We start from the raw sequence: 16602 nt of genomic DNA on the forward strand, positions 1-16602 counted from the left end.
CTTTATGTTGCAAGGCTGTAAAATAGCCCTAAAATTGCTTAATGACGTTAAAAAATATCTCACATCTAAGCAGTTTCAAGTTCAAATCCAGAGGCTAGATTTAACCTGCAGTGAATATAATGAATTTGTTAAACTCAATTTTGGCTGCACTAGAGTTAAGGGCACAACATCCTTTGTGTGTTTTTCTTTTCCTCATTACTTTTGCCTACCAACTGTTACTAATCCTCTGTGATTCAGACTTTTCATTAGCAAATACTAATATTTAAATTTGAGCAATATGCATCCTGGATGGCTGTAGCTTACATTTATAATTATAGTCTCTAGCAATATCCAGCGTGACTGCAGCTGTGTTGCGTTAATCCAACCTTCCCATAGCCTTCGTCATGGTTGAATGCACTATCTTCCTACACGGCCTCTTCTAAGTCATCCATTCTCATGGCACCACCCTCACTTGGTTCCTTTCCCGCCTGTCTCAATGTAGCTGCATATCTCCTGCAATGGCTTCCCTTTCCATGTTTGTATGTTCACCTCCCATGTACCTCAAAGTTCTAACCTTGCTCCCCTCCTATACCTTATCTATATTTTGCCACTCAACAACATTATCCGTAAGCATGGGGTTAGCTTTCATATGATACCCAGTTTTATTTCTTCACAACCACCTTCAATTCCATGACTGTTGCTGTTTGAATACTTATCCAACTTTGCAATGGATGAGGTAGAGCTTTTTCCAGCTGTATAGCAGCAAAACCAAAGCCATCCTGTTCATCCGATACCAGAAACTTCTCGTGTTCGCTGTCCGTTCCATTCACAGTCCCAGCTGCTCACTCAGGCTGATCCCGATGGTGTGCAATTTCAGTGTATTCAAACCAGTCCATCACCAAGACTATATATGTCCACCTCCTAGATATCACTTGCTTCCATCTCTACCTCAAGCCCACCATCACTGAAACCCTCAGCTACACCTTAATTACCTCCAGTATTGACTTCTACAATATTCGCCTTGCATCCTCCTTATTTCCATCCTACATAAACCAACTCATCCAGAACTCCCCCTCCTGCATTCTATCCCAAACTAAGTTTTGCTCATCTATCACCCCTGCATTCACTTGCCTGCAATGGCTTTTTATTCCCCAATGCATTGATTTCGAAGTCCTTGTCCTTGTTTACAAATCTCTCGATTGCTCCACCCTACCTCAGCCACCTACTCCAGCCATGCATCCCTTCTTGCACCTTATACTTCTCCAATTCTGGCCTTCTAATTGCTCTCTGCCCCTCCCTTCTATCAGTTCACATTTCACCATTGGTGGTAGAACTTTCAGCCATCTTGCCCTCACACTGGAATTCTCTTACAAAGAAACTCTGCTTTGTTACTTTCCATCTTCAAAAGCCTCTTTAAACCTACCACTTCAATCACACCTTTTCTAATTCATCTCCCCACTTGGGTCCCATCCCCATTTTATGAAGCACTCTTTTGCTTATATTAAAGGCGTTTTGTAAGTGCAGGTTGTGGTATTGTTGTTGCAAACCCTTTATTGTTTTTGTGCAGTAAAATTAAATGCTATTTCTGCTTAGCATTCTGTAATTAATATACAATAAAAGTGAATTTCCCTACCAAAACTGTAAAATAACTGTTTAGCAGGACGAAACATTACAAAAAGATAAAAAGGTAACTTCACAAGGAACAGTGCAGTACTCAGCCTGTGTAAATTAATTGAGTGTTGACTAAATGGTTGCCTGAAATATATCTAGTAAACCAATGTAACCAACCTATCTTTTCTATAGCTGTTTAGATGTTTACCACATACATTCTTAATTGTCTTTTTTGTTGCAAAATGTTGTCCAATCTTGAGGTGTTGTCTGAAATTACCTGACATCCAAGTGTAGATTTTCTGATCAAGTTTGCCTGATTTACAGGATGAACTCAGTTAGAAAACTGGCCAGAGATCCGTTATGCCAAATCTGTACCGCACATTGCATATTTCACAGATTTTTGGGGGTGGGAAAAACATGGTAGGTGTGTAATTTAAATATCAATTTGGGACGGGGACATTCTGCATTTCATTTCTTAACATTCTCATGTGCAGAACATTGATTCTACACCCATATGAAATGGCCACCCATGATTATTTGGCAGTGCTAAGTATATGGAAGTTCATTTAAGCAACACAGGAATGTTAAGGTAAATATTTCAGTCATTCCTTGACCAATTTGTTTTCATTTCTGCTTGCACCTAGATTCTCACGAGCCTTTGTGCCAATTTTTTTTCCCTCCTGCATCACTTCTGTCATCAGTAGGTTTCCCTATGGAAATCCCCCTATCTAAGATGTTTGAAAGATGAGGAGGATCAAAGGAGGAAATGCAAGGCAGGCTAGGCTTCAGCAGAGATACTCTTTGCCCATTCTCTAGTATCCCCACACACATATCTGCAGACAGAAGTAAACATACCTTGCTTCGGCAGCTGATTAGTATAGGAGGCTTCTATTTCCAGAGAAAACTGGGACAGTAGACTCAGTAGTATCACTATATTTTGTGAATATCTGATTAATCATAATTGATGTATACCTCATAAGCCCCTGAATGAGAGTATGTCATTCTTTCAATGGCACTGTATGAACGTAGGCATGCAAGGGTGTCAAACACTAGCATAGCCTGATAGGTCACACATGCCAAGATGCCACCAACCATATTCACAGGCCCTGGCACACCTACCTGGCAGTGACCAAGACGAACTTTCTTCATAGGGTCCAGATCATCAGAGAGCTGGCTGCAGAGCTGTGGCATCTGCTGCAAGGGTAACTGCAGTGACCATGCAGCATATGGCTGATACATTCAGTGACAGGAATAGCCAGATGCATACTGAAGCTTGGCTTAGCTTCTTACAGGCATGCTGCAATGCTGACCTATAGGGCGGATGTTGTAGAGTGATGTAGGGGGCTACCCTCTTCACAACCACCTCCTGCAGCATCACCTCCACTTCAGCAGCCATCAACCAGGAGGTCAGGTGTTGAGCTAATTTGTCACTTGGCTACAGTCTCATGCCTATGCCTAGGGATTCCTTTCCCTCCCCCTTCAGCCCTGGCAAAAGCTTCAAGGTTTCTATCCCCATATTGTGACACTCACCTTTTAATTGCCCTCATTCTTTTGAATTCTACTTGCATGCAATTTTCTTCTCGCACCACTCACCCAGTTCTGCACCAAGTTTCTACTATGCTAATTCAATGATCAAGGAAATTTGGGCGAAAACAGCACACTTCCAGTGTCTAACCATTCAGGTCTAAACTGCATCCATATTAGAAAATTCAGGCTCTGGTGTTTTCATGAAACCAGAAATCCCACCATCTAATTGAGCCCTAAACCAGGTGCCCCAGTTCTAAAATTGATCGCAAAAACCACAAATGATACAAGATTCCACATTTTACATGTATCTGTTTGACAGGCGTTTGATTTTTTGGGAATTCTGTAACACCTGTGATAACAGACAAATTACTCTGCTGATGTTATTCATGAGTGTTAAAAACTGCAAAGAAGATGATATTTAATAAAGAGAATGGCCATCGTCAGAGGTCCAGTATGTGGCTGCCAGTTGCGGTCCTCTGTTTTGATAAAAATGTTTGTAATTGTTGGATGACTCCATGTGTGCAGGAACTGTCAAGTTCAAATAATTATTCTTCCTCTTCTATTGCTATTGAAACAGCTGTTATTTATGAGCCAGCATGTGAATGTTAGGTAGCAGGTTAGCTACTGTCTGGTGAAAGCTTCTGTTGGGTGACAATAGGCCAGTGAAAGGGTTAATCCACTAATGCTTGGAGGGGGCTATGGAACAATGGTGATGATGGCTGGCAGAGGAATAGCCATCAGTGAGAAAGGAAGCATCTGTCTGAATATTTATTTGTTCAATTCAAATCAACCTAGGCCCATTGACCTCAGATCTTACAGCCAGACACAAACCAGTAAATTCACTATTTTATATATATGCAGTAGCATTTGGCATTTTCATTATGGTGGCATCTCTCAGGTAATGAAATTTTTTATTGATTCTTTTTTAGTTTAAAGGATTCAATGGGCTGCTGTGAATACAGTTGAAATCCTTTATCACTAATCTTTAGGAGTGAAAGTCCAGTAATAGCAGTGGAACACTTAGCAGCTATAGTCAGTGATTGAACTGTAAATGTGCACCAGTTTTGAAAATTCATACTGGTTCCAGGAATGTACTGAGAAACTGTAATTTTGGTGGAATTTCTTTCCACTCAAAAAGAAGGCGACAATGGAAGCCTCTGAAGGAATAAAATAAATACACTTAAATCCTTCAATGTTGAATGTCTGAAGGTGAATTTTGTGTAAATGCATCGATGCTTTGAAAGTATTGAAATCTGAAAATGCAGCACTTTAAAAGTTCAGTTAGTGGATCTTGGGATTGATTTAGTGAGTCATAGTGAGGTTTAACTGGGACATTTCTATTTTTTACTTCCCTGTGCTGTTGCTTTGACATGCTTTTTTATAGTGGTTAATGCTTTGTCCTCGTTCACCTCACCCACTCCCTCGCTCCCTCACTCTCTCTCTCACTCCCGCTCCCTCCTCACTCACTCTCACACATTGCAGGTGTGGATTAACATGAACTAAGGGGAAAATATTTTTTAAATTTCAACTGGAAAAACTTTGTCCTATGTTGGCAAACATATCTGCATTGCAGCAATTTTCAGACTATCATAATCCTAATTTTAATTGCAAATGCGGTCATTTCAAGGTGCAATCCTCACATTGGATAGTACTGTGTCTCATTGCTTCACCACAGAGCAAAATGTAGTCATATGAAAATTGAAATGTTCATTATAAGCCTGTTGTCTGAAAACATCACTGAATATATCGTAAGAAAATACTGTTGCTATTTGAATGATGTTAAAAGTTATGGGGAACTTAATTTTTACTGTAAGTCCTCAACACTTGCATAAATTAAAGCATTTTGTGAGCCCAGTAAACACTATTAGATAGCATTGATAATTTTAACTAATTAGAACTGCTAAACGCTTGGGGCCCAAAATTTCAATTGGGCCACTCCACAAGCAGAACTTCAGATGTCTAGAAGCCCGAGACGCTACTCTTCAAATTGCAAGAACAGAATCATTTGTATAGTTGATTGAGAAGGAACATTAGGAACAGGAGTAGGCCATTCAGCCCCTCAGGCCTACTCCGCCATTCACTTAGATCACGGCTGATCAGCACCTCAATTCTATTTTCTGTATGGACGCATCCGTGTTGCCTGCCCCAACAATAGACAGGAAAATGGCAGCAGCGCCATGCTTCTCTGATGGCCGATCAGTGGCCTGGGAAGGGCCGAAGCTAAGAAGACAAAAAGTTAAAGCTTGCGCCTAAGGGAATGCTGGGCCACTAAAGTTAAGGTAATCAGTCCACCCTGGAATTTCGCATTGCCCCATCAGGTGATGTGTCGATTTCCATCCAGGCATGATCAGAATTTCACTCAGCAATATATTAACAAGTTGTATTATGGAGAAGAGGAGCAGGAGGTTTATCGTGAAAAATAACGGTCCACGAGTTCTCTCTGAAGCAGCATTTGGTTTGCAGAGATCAAAAGCAAAACTTGTGAACGATGGAAATCTGACATTAAAACAGCAAATGCTGGAAGAGCACAGAGGGTGAATCAGTATATGAAAAATCATTAACATTTTGGGTACTCAAGTATTCTAGCACTTTAAAAAAATTTTTGAAACTCTGAGGTGGTTGTAAGAATTCTCCAGTGCTCTTTTGTAATTGACCAAAGGATAAAGGATAGCCACTAACTTGTATGATCAGTTTCTTGATGATATATATGATTTATCTGATAGTTTGCAAATGCCTTATAATGATCGTTAGATAGTATTTGGTAAAGCGCAGTAGATTTTTGAAACACAATTATTGGGGAAAAGTAATGCAGTTCACACAACATTTCAAACCAGCTAATTACAGATTGCTATCCGTCATATGCAGCGAAGCTAATAATAAAACACATAAAACCTGCTCAAGCATGTAGCTACGCAACAGTAATTCAGTGTTTGTTCAGTTCTGCAGTATCAATATTTATATAAACCTTGCCTTTTATTATATTTAAAGTAACAAATATATGGAATAATGCATGCAGTAAACATTGGTAATTAGTACATAGATTACTACTAGTGAATCAGCATTGGTTTACCAGTCCCTTGAGTGTCATTGAACTAAAGAATTGAGTATATAATCAAATAATGTGCAAATATTAATGTCCAAGATTCTTTGAGTCTCCAGATCCCCAGTGCAATTATTTTCTATTCATATTAATTATCTTTAACAGATGACATTAATGACTTTCAGTTAAAATTCTTTGGAAGAAAATGCTATGAAGGAAGGTGATGTTCAGATTTGCCTTCTGGGTCTGAAAATAACATTTATATAATGGTTCCTAAATTTAGTACTGTCAGAATGTTTCTATATCATGAGAGTGGTGATCACATAAGTCATTCAACCTGGCTTCATCCTTATCTTTCATATTATATGTGCAAAATTTATGTGTTGTTTAATTTTGTATGGTGAAAATGGAAGCAACTGGAAATTAACATTGTTATATTAATCATAACTAGATTTAAATCCTAGTCATTTGTTATTTATTTCATCACCATTGAGCAACATATTTTGCAAACTCTAGAACATTCTGTGATATATGGATGATATCAGCATAATTACAGGAACACATTTGAAAAGTATTGCAGGCAAAATTAGGCCTTTACACTTTGCACACGCTGCAGGATTACTCTTGTGTAATGATTTTCCCATAATAAAGTATTGATAAATTGGTCATCTTACTTAAATAATATTTTTCTTAAATAGGAAACAGTTGAAATGACAGTGTTTTTAAAATAATTTTAATAATTTTATTAATATCTTCGGGGAAAAAATGATGTTGCAAAGACTTTAAGTACTGTGTTGTCAGTATGCTGATTCTTTTGAAAATGATAATACTCCTGTATTTGTATTTTTACACTAATATAAATTGCAAAATGTGCATAACTGTTAGAACAGGTTCACAAACAATATTGTTAGATAAATAGAACCAACAGAAAGAAATTTAGGACTGTATTTAATAAAATTATCATTACTAAGCTTACTGCCTACTTGCTTTGCTGTCTGACTTCAGCAGGTTTAAAAAGATACAGATGATATGACAGAAGAGTACATTTGATGAGAATGGATTAATCCCAAGCCCTATTAATATTTTAATCATTTTTGATACATCCATGCAACTTTAGCTTTATCATAAGAAATGTCTAAGTAAGGGCAGTTAAAAAGCACTGCAGGTATTCATTTGGAAGAAGAGTCAATTGGAAGAAATCCTTAACATTTCTGCTTTTCATTTTCTTTACCAAATGCTTTGTCAATTATTTTACAGAAACTTCACTCACGGATCGTAGATCTTTCATCTGGGGACCTGTTCTCTAACGCGGAGAGGAACAGAAGCCCAATCCAGTCAAGAACTACAGAGACTCAAATTCAAGTGGGTTCTTTTCTTTCTTAGAGCTTTTCTCTTCCTGTGAAACAACCATCCTGTTTTTGTGTCAAAGCTCTCTGTCGCAAATGAAAAATAATTCATCCTTAAAAACATTATCATGGGGGTGTATTAAAAAGCACTCTCATTGTTCCACTCTAAAAATGTTTTCTGAAATTCAATACCTTCTCCCCAGCTGATAGAATAAGCAGAAAGTGTCACATTGTACAAAAAGGAATAAATCTCAAGTCATTTCTCCGAGACCCTTTTTTTTTAGTATTGATTACATCTCAGTCTCTCTGAGAAATGGGAAGGAGCTTTTTATTAAAGTCCATGTACCACATTACTCATCCTATATTTATGATATATTATGTATGAACTTTTAAAAATTAATGTGCTCTGCAATTTTCAGGAAAAGCAGGGGGTTGCAGACATCGAGAAATTTGTCAGTGAAGACTGTGGTTTGTACATCTATTATAACGATGTGGAGTCATGAAACAAATGAAAAACAAACCAATTTTCTAAAATACAGGTCCAGTGAGAGATTTTGGTTTATCAGCAGCAAGATTACAATCAGAATTTTATGTCAGTTGGGCTCCATAAGATTTTAGTGTTCGAGTAATGGTTGATCCATATTTAACCTCTGTTGGAAATACTAAGTATAATGGCAATGATTTTTAAAAAAACGTGTAATTGAAACAACTACATCTGCAACTTAAAACCTAGGGGGATAGAAGATCTAACCATTTATTAGAATTTGAATCTTTGAAACTTCTGCCCTTGTAGGGCTAATAGATGATAACAGACTACAGGAAACAAAATCAAAAAATTGTACTGGCCAACGGTGCAAAATTTGTAACACTTCAAATTTATTCTGCACTATTTTTATTTAATAATATCTAATAGTGTTGATCATAAGCCATTTGAATTGATTATGAAATAATTGAGAAATCAACTGTTGACAATTTTGGACCTTTCTTCCCTGTATTTTTATTGGTTTGTATTTATGTTGTTAAAAAAACATCATTCCTGCATTTTCTGGAGTGGGGGGGAAATAACCAATCTAATACTCTGTTCCTTAGAGCTGAGTTTTATTCAGTTAACTGAAATCTCATCTGCTAAGTGGTGATTGCTATCCCATTACTGAAGGTAAATATAAAGTGTCAATACATACTATCACCCAGGAAAGTACAGTTGTTGACAAGTGGCATGAAGATGAATGACAGTGTAGTACAGAAGTTATTTTTCCTAAAAATTGAACTGGATAATAAACCTGAGTTACTTCCTTTATTTCTGTAGAAACACCAAACTTATTTAATCTGTTCATGCAGTTTATAGTAGATTCATTGCATCCATGATAAGCTGTAACTAGGCAATCTTGCATGGTGCAAATAATATGATTTTGAGAATCATTGGAAATACTTTTGATGTGGAGATGCCGGTGATGGACTGGGGTTGACAATTGTAAACAATTTTGCAACACCAAGTTATAGTCCAGCAATTTTATTTTAAATTCACAAGCTTTCGGAGGCTTCCTCCTTCGTCAGGTGAACGATGTGAAAATCATTTTCACATCGTTCACCTGACGAAGGAGGAAGCCTCCGAAAGCTTGTGAATTTAAAATAAAATTGCTGGACTATAACTTGGTGTTGTAAAATTGTTTACAATTGGAAATACTTTGTCACTTATGTTTGGGGATTCTAAAATAAGTAATAAACAATGCACATTCTTACTCAAAATAACGTACAAGAATCCTCTTGTGCATTATTTTGACTTTTTTGTGGTTTAATTCTGCTTCTGCATAATGTAACAGAGCATGAATTAATTCTTTGAGCTGTTTATCTAAGGAAAAAGTGCGAAGCACAACAGGCAATATCTTAGTTATACTATGGGCTTCTCCTTGCACATGCTTGCCAGGAGAGAGCTCGGTGCGTGCATGCTTATTTTTTTTAATATTAAGTGAGGGAGGGTGATAGTGTCCAGTTTCTCAGAACAATAAAAAAAAGACTCAATACTAAGTTCATAAAGTGCCTGGGAGATCCAATTGACTGGCTGAGCAATTTCTAAATTCGATTTCACTCTTGACTGGACTTATATTCTACCAATGTGAACCCCACATAGTGCGAGATGGCCTGCTGGAGAGTCTTCTGATGATATAATATGACTGTAACTGTTTCCTTATAAGTGTCATTGTTTCTCATCAGCTTCAGAATGTAATTTAGAGATATGTCCTTATCAATGAGTTAGGTAAATGCTTTGATCTAGACTGCTCTAACTAGAAGCCTGAAACCAGAGTGATTCCCTTTTCATTCAATCTTGGATTACAAAGAAACCTAAAACAAGTTCAGATAAGAACTCTATGGATCTCATGCCACTTGCCTTGGGACTCACAGTGGAACACAATTCCAAATCACTGTCACTTCTGTGTTGATGCGCACCTGAAACTGTTCCACATTAACGAAGAAGTGGCATTACAATATCAACAGCATCCACAAGTTAAACACAATTAAAACAACTTAAGTTTTAGAATTTTGTATCACTTTTTTTATAACTGTGTATAAAATAAAACACAGAGGGAAATAGTAAACTAAAGCAAATAAAAACACTCATCTGTGAGAGCACAGCTATGTCTAATAACTGTAGTAATTAAAGATGTCTTAGTTCTGTGGGAATTCAGTCCCCTCTTGAGAGTTCTGTGTGAAAAAGATAAATGACACCGAATTTCTCTTGATTTCTTCTTTGCCCTTGTCTGCTTCCTGACAAGCATGCTTGATATATTTTCATGTGACACCAACCTTCACAGTTTGTTTTCACAAAGAAATGCAGAAAATAGATTTCACCTTTCAAGCAATTTACAGAATTAAGGTTGCATGTCCACTGCAACTGCTAGTTTGAGACTGGACACTGCAGTTCGGGTTCCAGCCAGGCAGAGCCAGGTTTACATTACCTGGCTCCTACCTGACTGAATTTGTAACAGGCTTTCTCAGGAGAGAGTTGTGCAAGTGCCCGAATACAGGTGTGGGCCAGAGCTTTCACCAACCAGTTAAAACATGAAAGGGGTGATTTGGGAAGCAATTGCGGGTGCGTTGGGGGCGGGGGAGCTCCGAAAATCACGGAAATCCCGTTCGGAAGCCGGCTCCAACCCGTTCACTTCCGAGTTTCCCAGGGACCCACCTGTGTGCACGCGGGTGACCCGAAAACGGAAGTCCCGCTGATGACAGTTAAAGAGCCAAATGGTACTTAAGGCACTTTACCTATGACAGAGTAAGTCAGTAGAACGATTTTTAACTTACCTGGGCGGCTTGCCCACCGCCTCGGAATCACACCTGGTGAAACCAGGTGTGAAGGGCCGGACCAGGGAACAAGAAATTAAATAAAAAACCATGGAAGGAAGTGAAAACACTAAATGAATCTACGTTTGCACCCTGCGCCGATGTCCGATGTCTCCTGCTCCGATGCCCCCCTCTTCACCCCCCCAATGTCCCCCTCTTCACCCCCCTGATCTTCATCCGATGTCCCCCTCTTCATGCCCCCCGATCTTCACCCGATGTCCCCCTCTTCACCCCCCCCGCTGATCTCCCCCTCTCCACCTCCCCCCGATCTTCTCCTCTTCCCTCCCCCCCACCCCCCACCCCCCCCCGGTCTTCCAGTCCAGTGCCGGACCACGTCTCGCTCTCTCTCTTTCTCCCCCCCCCCCCCGCCCCCCCCACACCTTGCGTTGCAGCTCCTGACGGCAGTCAGCCTGTCAGAAACGGTAAGTTTTGTTCATGCGAGTTTGCCACGCGCATCTTCACCCACCCCCCCACCCCCACCCCCACCGCTGCCAACTCACCACCATTGTAAAATCAAACCTATTCATTGTTTTGGGAGTGGAAAGGAGAGAATGCCTACTCTCTCAAAATTTAAATGCGTAGGCTTCAAGGAGCTCCTGAACATTTACCTGACGAAGGAGGAAGCCTCCGAAAGCTTGTGAATTTAAAATAAAATTGCTGGACTATAACTTGGTGTTTTAAAATTGTTTACAAAAATTTAAATGAGGCTAGATGGGCTGACAAAGTGCTCAGAGCCTCAGCACTTTGCAATCCAGGCACTGGATTTACACCATATGGGGTGTCACATGAGGCACTACCTCTTCCTGGAGTCTCACTTTGCTTCTCTCAGGTCAGGTCAGGCCCTGACTCCAGATTTACTTGATCAGTTTCCCATCACTGGGAAGTGATTTTGGCTTTACACTATTGCTGAACTGGCAGTGTAAATGCACCCTAAAAATGAAGAAGTAAACATTTTATTGAAAAGCATTTGATCAGTTCCTCTACCTCATAACTGAACTTTCTTCTTCTTTTCACATCCTCCACACAAGCTTATTTTGATAGGTTTTGGAGAAATACATGCAGAGAATACATAAGTAAACGTCACCATGATGTTGCAAATAGGTAGTGGCATGTACATAGAAATGAACCCTAATTTTCGCTGGTGGCCAACACAAGTCAGAAAATCAGGATCCCAACCCTGCGTGCCTGAATCATATTACACCTGATTTTCTGTGTGCAATAGGGGGAGAATATAAGTCTGCACCACAAGCATATGCGGGGCTCCTTTAAATAGAAAGTTAGGTAAACACAGGCCCACACCGAATTGCAGACTGCATGTTGTGGTAGGTGTCCCTGGGATGGCTTGGAAGGATCCGTAAGCATGAAAGCTTCATGTTGTGGTGAGTCTCCACTCACAGTGAACACCTTGCTCGTCAAAGATGGGTACATCGGGATTGCTGGGACCTAGCCTGCTCAAGTAGGTTTCCTATTAAGAGATGTGTGGTTTCAGTTGTTGGTAAAAATGTTTGCTTTTTTACATTTACATTGCATGTTTTGCAATGCTCTAAGCATAATGTTGCTGTCATTTTTGGGGTATTTTCCTGGCAATATTTTCTTTCATAATTCTTGGTTGCTGCTGTCATTAAAATCATAGCATACAAAGTGGTGAGCACGGGTATTCCTTTAAGCGTTCTAAATGTGCTGGATGATTTATATGAGGAAGGGAAGTCAACAAGTTTGGTTCACGTTCATCACTACTCTAGAACTTGCATAGATAGACCTCATCCTCCCCACTTGTATCTGACATATGTCAGAGCAGACCTGCCTTTATCGCTTCGGCTTCAGCAAGACAGGTTGCCAATGATTTCTACCATTTGCTGCAGGATGACCTATAGGCAATATTTGGTTGACTCTTGCTATAGAAGCTTTCATGCTAACAAATGCTTTCAAGCCATCCCGAGGACACCTACCATATTACACAATCTGCAATGCACATATGTATCAAATAATTGTCAGATGCTATGTCTGCAAGAAGCAACAACATCATCGCTTTCATATTGATCCTGTTCAGCATCAGCTGGACAGGATTTTTCACTGAGTGGCAAGGTTCCCTCAAGTGCAAGTCATTGCAGAAGACATCCATGTAAGCATTACGATTCCTCACATCAACCTTATGGCCTACATGAACAGAAAGGGTTTGCACTCAATTAATGTTCAGATGGTATCTTATCTCTGAAACATCACTAAGCAATATTTGGAACAAGGATTAATCTTCCTTTAGGAGCTTTCATGCTAAAATATCCTTTCGAGCCATCCCAAGGATACCTGCCACATTACACAGTCTGGCATTAATGTTTCATTATGTGGCAAATCACAGTGCACACATTTTTGAGTGAAGAAATATTGGTGGGGATTGCCATTGAGAGACCAGGGCTAACCTAAGCATCTATGGTTGCAACCCACTGAGAAACCCCTTAACAACAGAGAAGTGCCTTGGTATGGAAGGCCGGCCACCTATTTGCTGTTCTACATTCACTGTCTCCACCTGCAAGAAAAGTGTGGCATGCAGCTTTTTCACAGTGAAAAAATGGTTGTTTGCAATTTTGAAATGGTTGTGGTCATTGTGTGCCGCAGTGAGGAGTTCATTTACCCTTGCCTTCCTCCTGATACCAGTAAACTACTTTTCTTCTTTCCAGCCAGGAATCTGGCTGCTGCACTGACTTGGTCAGCCACCTCCCTCCCTGCAAATTGCACATGTGCTTTTACCCAAAGTTGGCCTGCAGCCCCATCCTGCAGCAGCAGTGTTTCCCGCTGTGTCTGTTCTGCCATTGTGAATAATTAGTCCACTTTTCTGCCACCACCACAACTTGCCTTTTAATAATGAGCTTATAGTGTTTTATCAGCTGCCGCCTCATTGGATCTTACAACTGAGTATGCTACAAGTCACACTCTCTGGATATGCCTCTATGTGTCACTAGCCTATTCAAATTAGGGGGAGAGACTCCCATTGTACAATTCAGTGTGGCCCCACTCCGAGCTGTTGGGCCGGTGCCATGAGCGCTCAACATCATCATTACCATTTTGGGAAAATCGGGGCAATGGTCTCTAATTCATGTGTCATACAAAGCACCAGGACCTGCACCATCGAGTCAGTTCACTTTTCCCCAACTAAGGATGCTTTTGTGTTGGACCTCTGATTTTAAAAATGTAGGACAAAATCTTCAGCCTCATTCCAGAAGTAGGTTGGATTAAACGAGCATTAGAATATCAAATATTCTGTTATCTCAGCCAGCCTGTCCGGTTTTTTTTTAAGTTTCCCAGGAGACTAATGTTTCAATGCCATTCAGAAACAGGCAATGAACTATCATAAAATATCTCGCAAGTTGTTCTCTCCGGGCAAGCATACAAAAGAAAGAAAAGTTATGATCTTCAGGCCAAATAAGAAGCAAGAAACCTCAAATGCTTGAAACCTGAAACAAAATCAGAAAAGGTTGGAAACACACAGCCGGTTAGTTGGCATCTGAAACGAACGACAGCAGGTCTAACATGCTACAGTAAAAGAAAAAAAAACAGGCCAGCACCAAGGGCGCCAACCTCCCACCCACTCACCAGCACTTTGTTCTGACTAAGAGTCAAATCCCAAATGCTAACCTGCCTTCCTCCCACCGGACATCAATTGACCCATGTCATTTCATCAGCTCCCCTGATACTGTTCCTGATGTCTGTATTGACATTGCTGGGACCGAGTAAGAGGCCAAAGACAGAGGGATTGAAGTGGAAATTGGAAGAAGAATTAAAGTGGCAAGCCACAGGGAGCTGAGGCTTACACTTGCAGACAAAATGGAGATATTGGCAAAGCAAGCATGTAATCTGCATTTGGGTTTCTGTATTTTCCATTTCTCCCAATAGGGTGTCAAATATTGCAACACAACCCAGAGACATTCATGCCAATGACCTGTTTATTGAAAGGCCCAGTTGGATCATAGTCTCCCACCCTCAGTGGTGAATATTTGATGAGTTCCAATGGCATTCTACTAAATCATCTAGTCCTACCTCAAATAATGATTAGTATATTCGGGAATATCTCCAGTATATTTTTGACATTAGTTTTAAACCTAGTTCAGTTTGGCTATTTAAGTTTTTTTATACCCCAGTTGTATTTGAATCTTTAGGTGGGTAGGAGCAGGACAGCATGGATGGAATTGCCTGTTTGCAATGTGCTCTGCGCATGATTGCACTTGAATCTATCAAACTAGGCTGTACTGTGGTATCTGGATGATATCAAATCAATTGAAGGATGGAGTTGGTAGTTAATGTATCTTTCTTTGCTTTATGAAATAACCAATAAGTGTTTTACTCTGTCTAACACTGTCTTCAAATGAATTCTCTATTTAGAGTGATTTAATTAAATTTTAATTTCTAAACATGATGAAAATCATTACCACAGAATGTAACACATCTTTAAATTTTGCAACAGATTTATGATATAGATTTTTAATGGAAAAATTTATTTCCAAGTTTCTGCACATCAAACATTTTTTTAAATAACATAATTAGTATAAATACATCTCGCACTAATGTGAGAAATATGAAGTCTATCAAGGCCTGGGAGATTTACTAGAATGGTACCAGGGATGAGTGACTTCAGTTATGTGGAGAGACTGGAGAAGCTGGGATTGTTCTCTTTAGAGCAGAGAAGGTTAAGGGGAGATTTAATAAGATTAAGGGGAGACTTAATAGAGGTGTTCAAAATTATGAAAAGTTTTGATAGAGTACATAGGGAGAAACTGTTTCCACTAATTAGCAAAGTAACCAGAGGGGAAATAAGGAGAACTTTTTTTACGCTCACCGAATGGGTGGTGGAAGCAGGTTCAATAGTAACTTTCAAAAGGAAATTGGATAAATACTGGAAAAGGAAAAAATTGCAGGGCTATGGGAAAGATCAGGGGAATGTGAATAATTGGATAGCTCTTTCCAAGAGACGGCACAGGCACAATGGGCCGAATGGCCTCTTTCTGTGCTCAATGTTTCTATGATCTTTTAGTTCAGTATCCTACTGATCAGTATTGTACCAGAACCAATCACATTTATATCTGTTTTTAATTAGGAGAGAGTTAAGCAAAGACTTTGCAACCTGCAAAATAACCCAGAAAATACTGGAAATACACAACAGGTCATCAGTCACTGAAATCGGAAAAGATAGGTTAATGTTTTGGGTGTAGACCCTTTGTCAAAACTGAGTCAGGATCTACACCCCAAACAATAACATTTTTTTTCCTCTTTAACTCCTGATGAGTCTGCTGTTTATCTCCAATGTTTTCTGTTCTTTTTAAATTTTAAGTTTCCAGAATTTTCAGGGGTATTTTCTTGGGAGCCTGCAGCCTGCTATTGCATGGTGATAGACTCCATTATGCCACATGAATTGGTTTGGCTTTTATTCAGTAGGAACAGAGGTAAATAGATTTGAAGTAGGAAGGTGATGAAAAGTGGACATATTGGGGGAAAAGTTGGATAAGGCCTATTTTCAGGCGTTGGTAGCTCGATCCGCTATTAACCCGTGCCCGATGGCCCCTGTGCAGACAGGATGAGACTTTCATCCGGCCTCAGTACTCACCTTCAAGCAGCTTTGGAAATCAGCGTTGACACGAAGATTCCATGCAATTTGCACTTTCCACCAGCAGGGGGAGCCCCAATCTCTTAAAGGGAGGATGTCTCTTAAAATCTCAAAGTTAGCCAGTACCTGCTATTTGCTAAAAAATAACAGTCTGCTGTCTGCACGGA

At 39.7% G+C, this 16602-nt stretch overlaps 1 protein-coding gene across 6 annotated transcripts in view; it reads left to right on the forward strand.

The window, feature by feature from the left end:
* LOC137323595 (nck-associated protein 5-like) overlaps window positions 1-16602 on the forward strand; it is a 555766-nt gene that overhangs the window by 447567 nt on the left and 91597 nt on the right. For all 6 annotated transcript variants that reach the window (XM_067987260.1, XM_067987261.1, XM_067987262.1 and 3 more), the window contains one exon: window positions 7415-7519. In XM_067987260.1, the coding sequence (XP_067843361.1) occupies window positions 7415-7519 (105 nt within the window). The remainder of the gene's footprint in view (window positions 1-7414; window positions 7520-16602) is intronic.

This window comes from Heptranchias perlo, chromosome 7 (assembly GCF_035084215.1).
Source record: "Heptranchias perlo isolate sHepPer1 chromosome 7, sHepPer1.hap1, whole genome shotgun sequence".
Lineage (NCBI taxonomy): Eukaryota > Metazoa > Chordata > Chondrichthyes > Hexanchiformes > Hexanchidae > Heptranchias > Heptranchias perlo.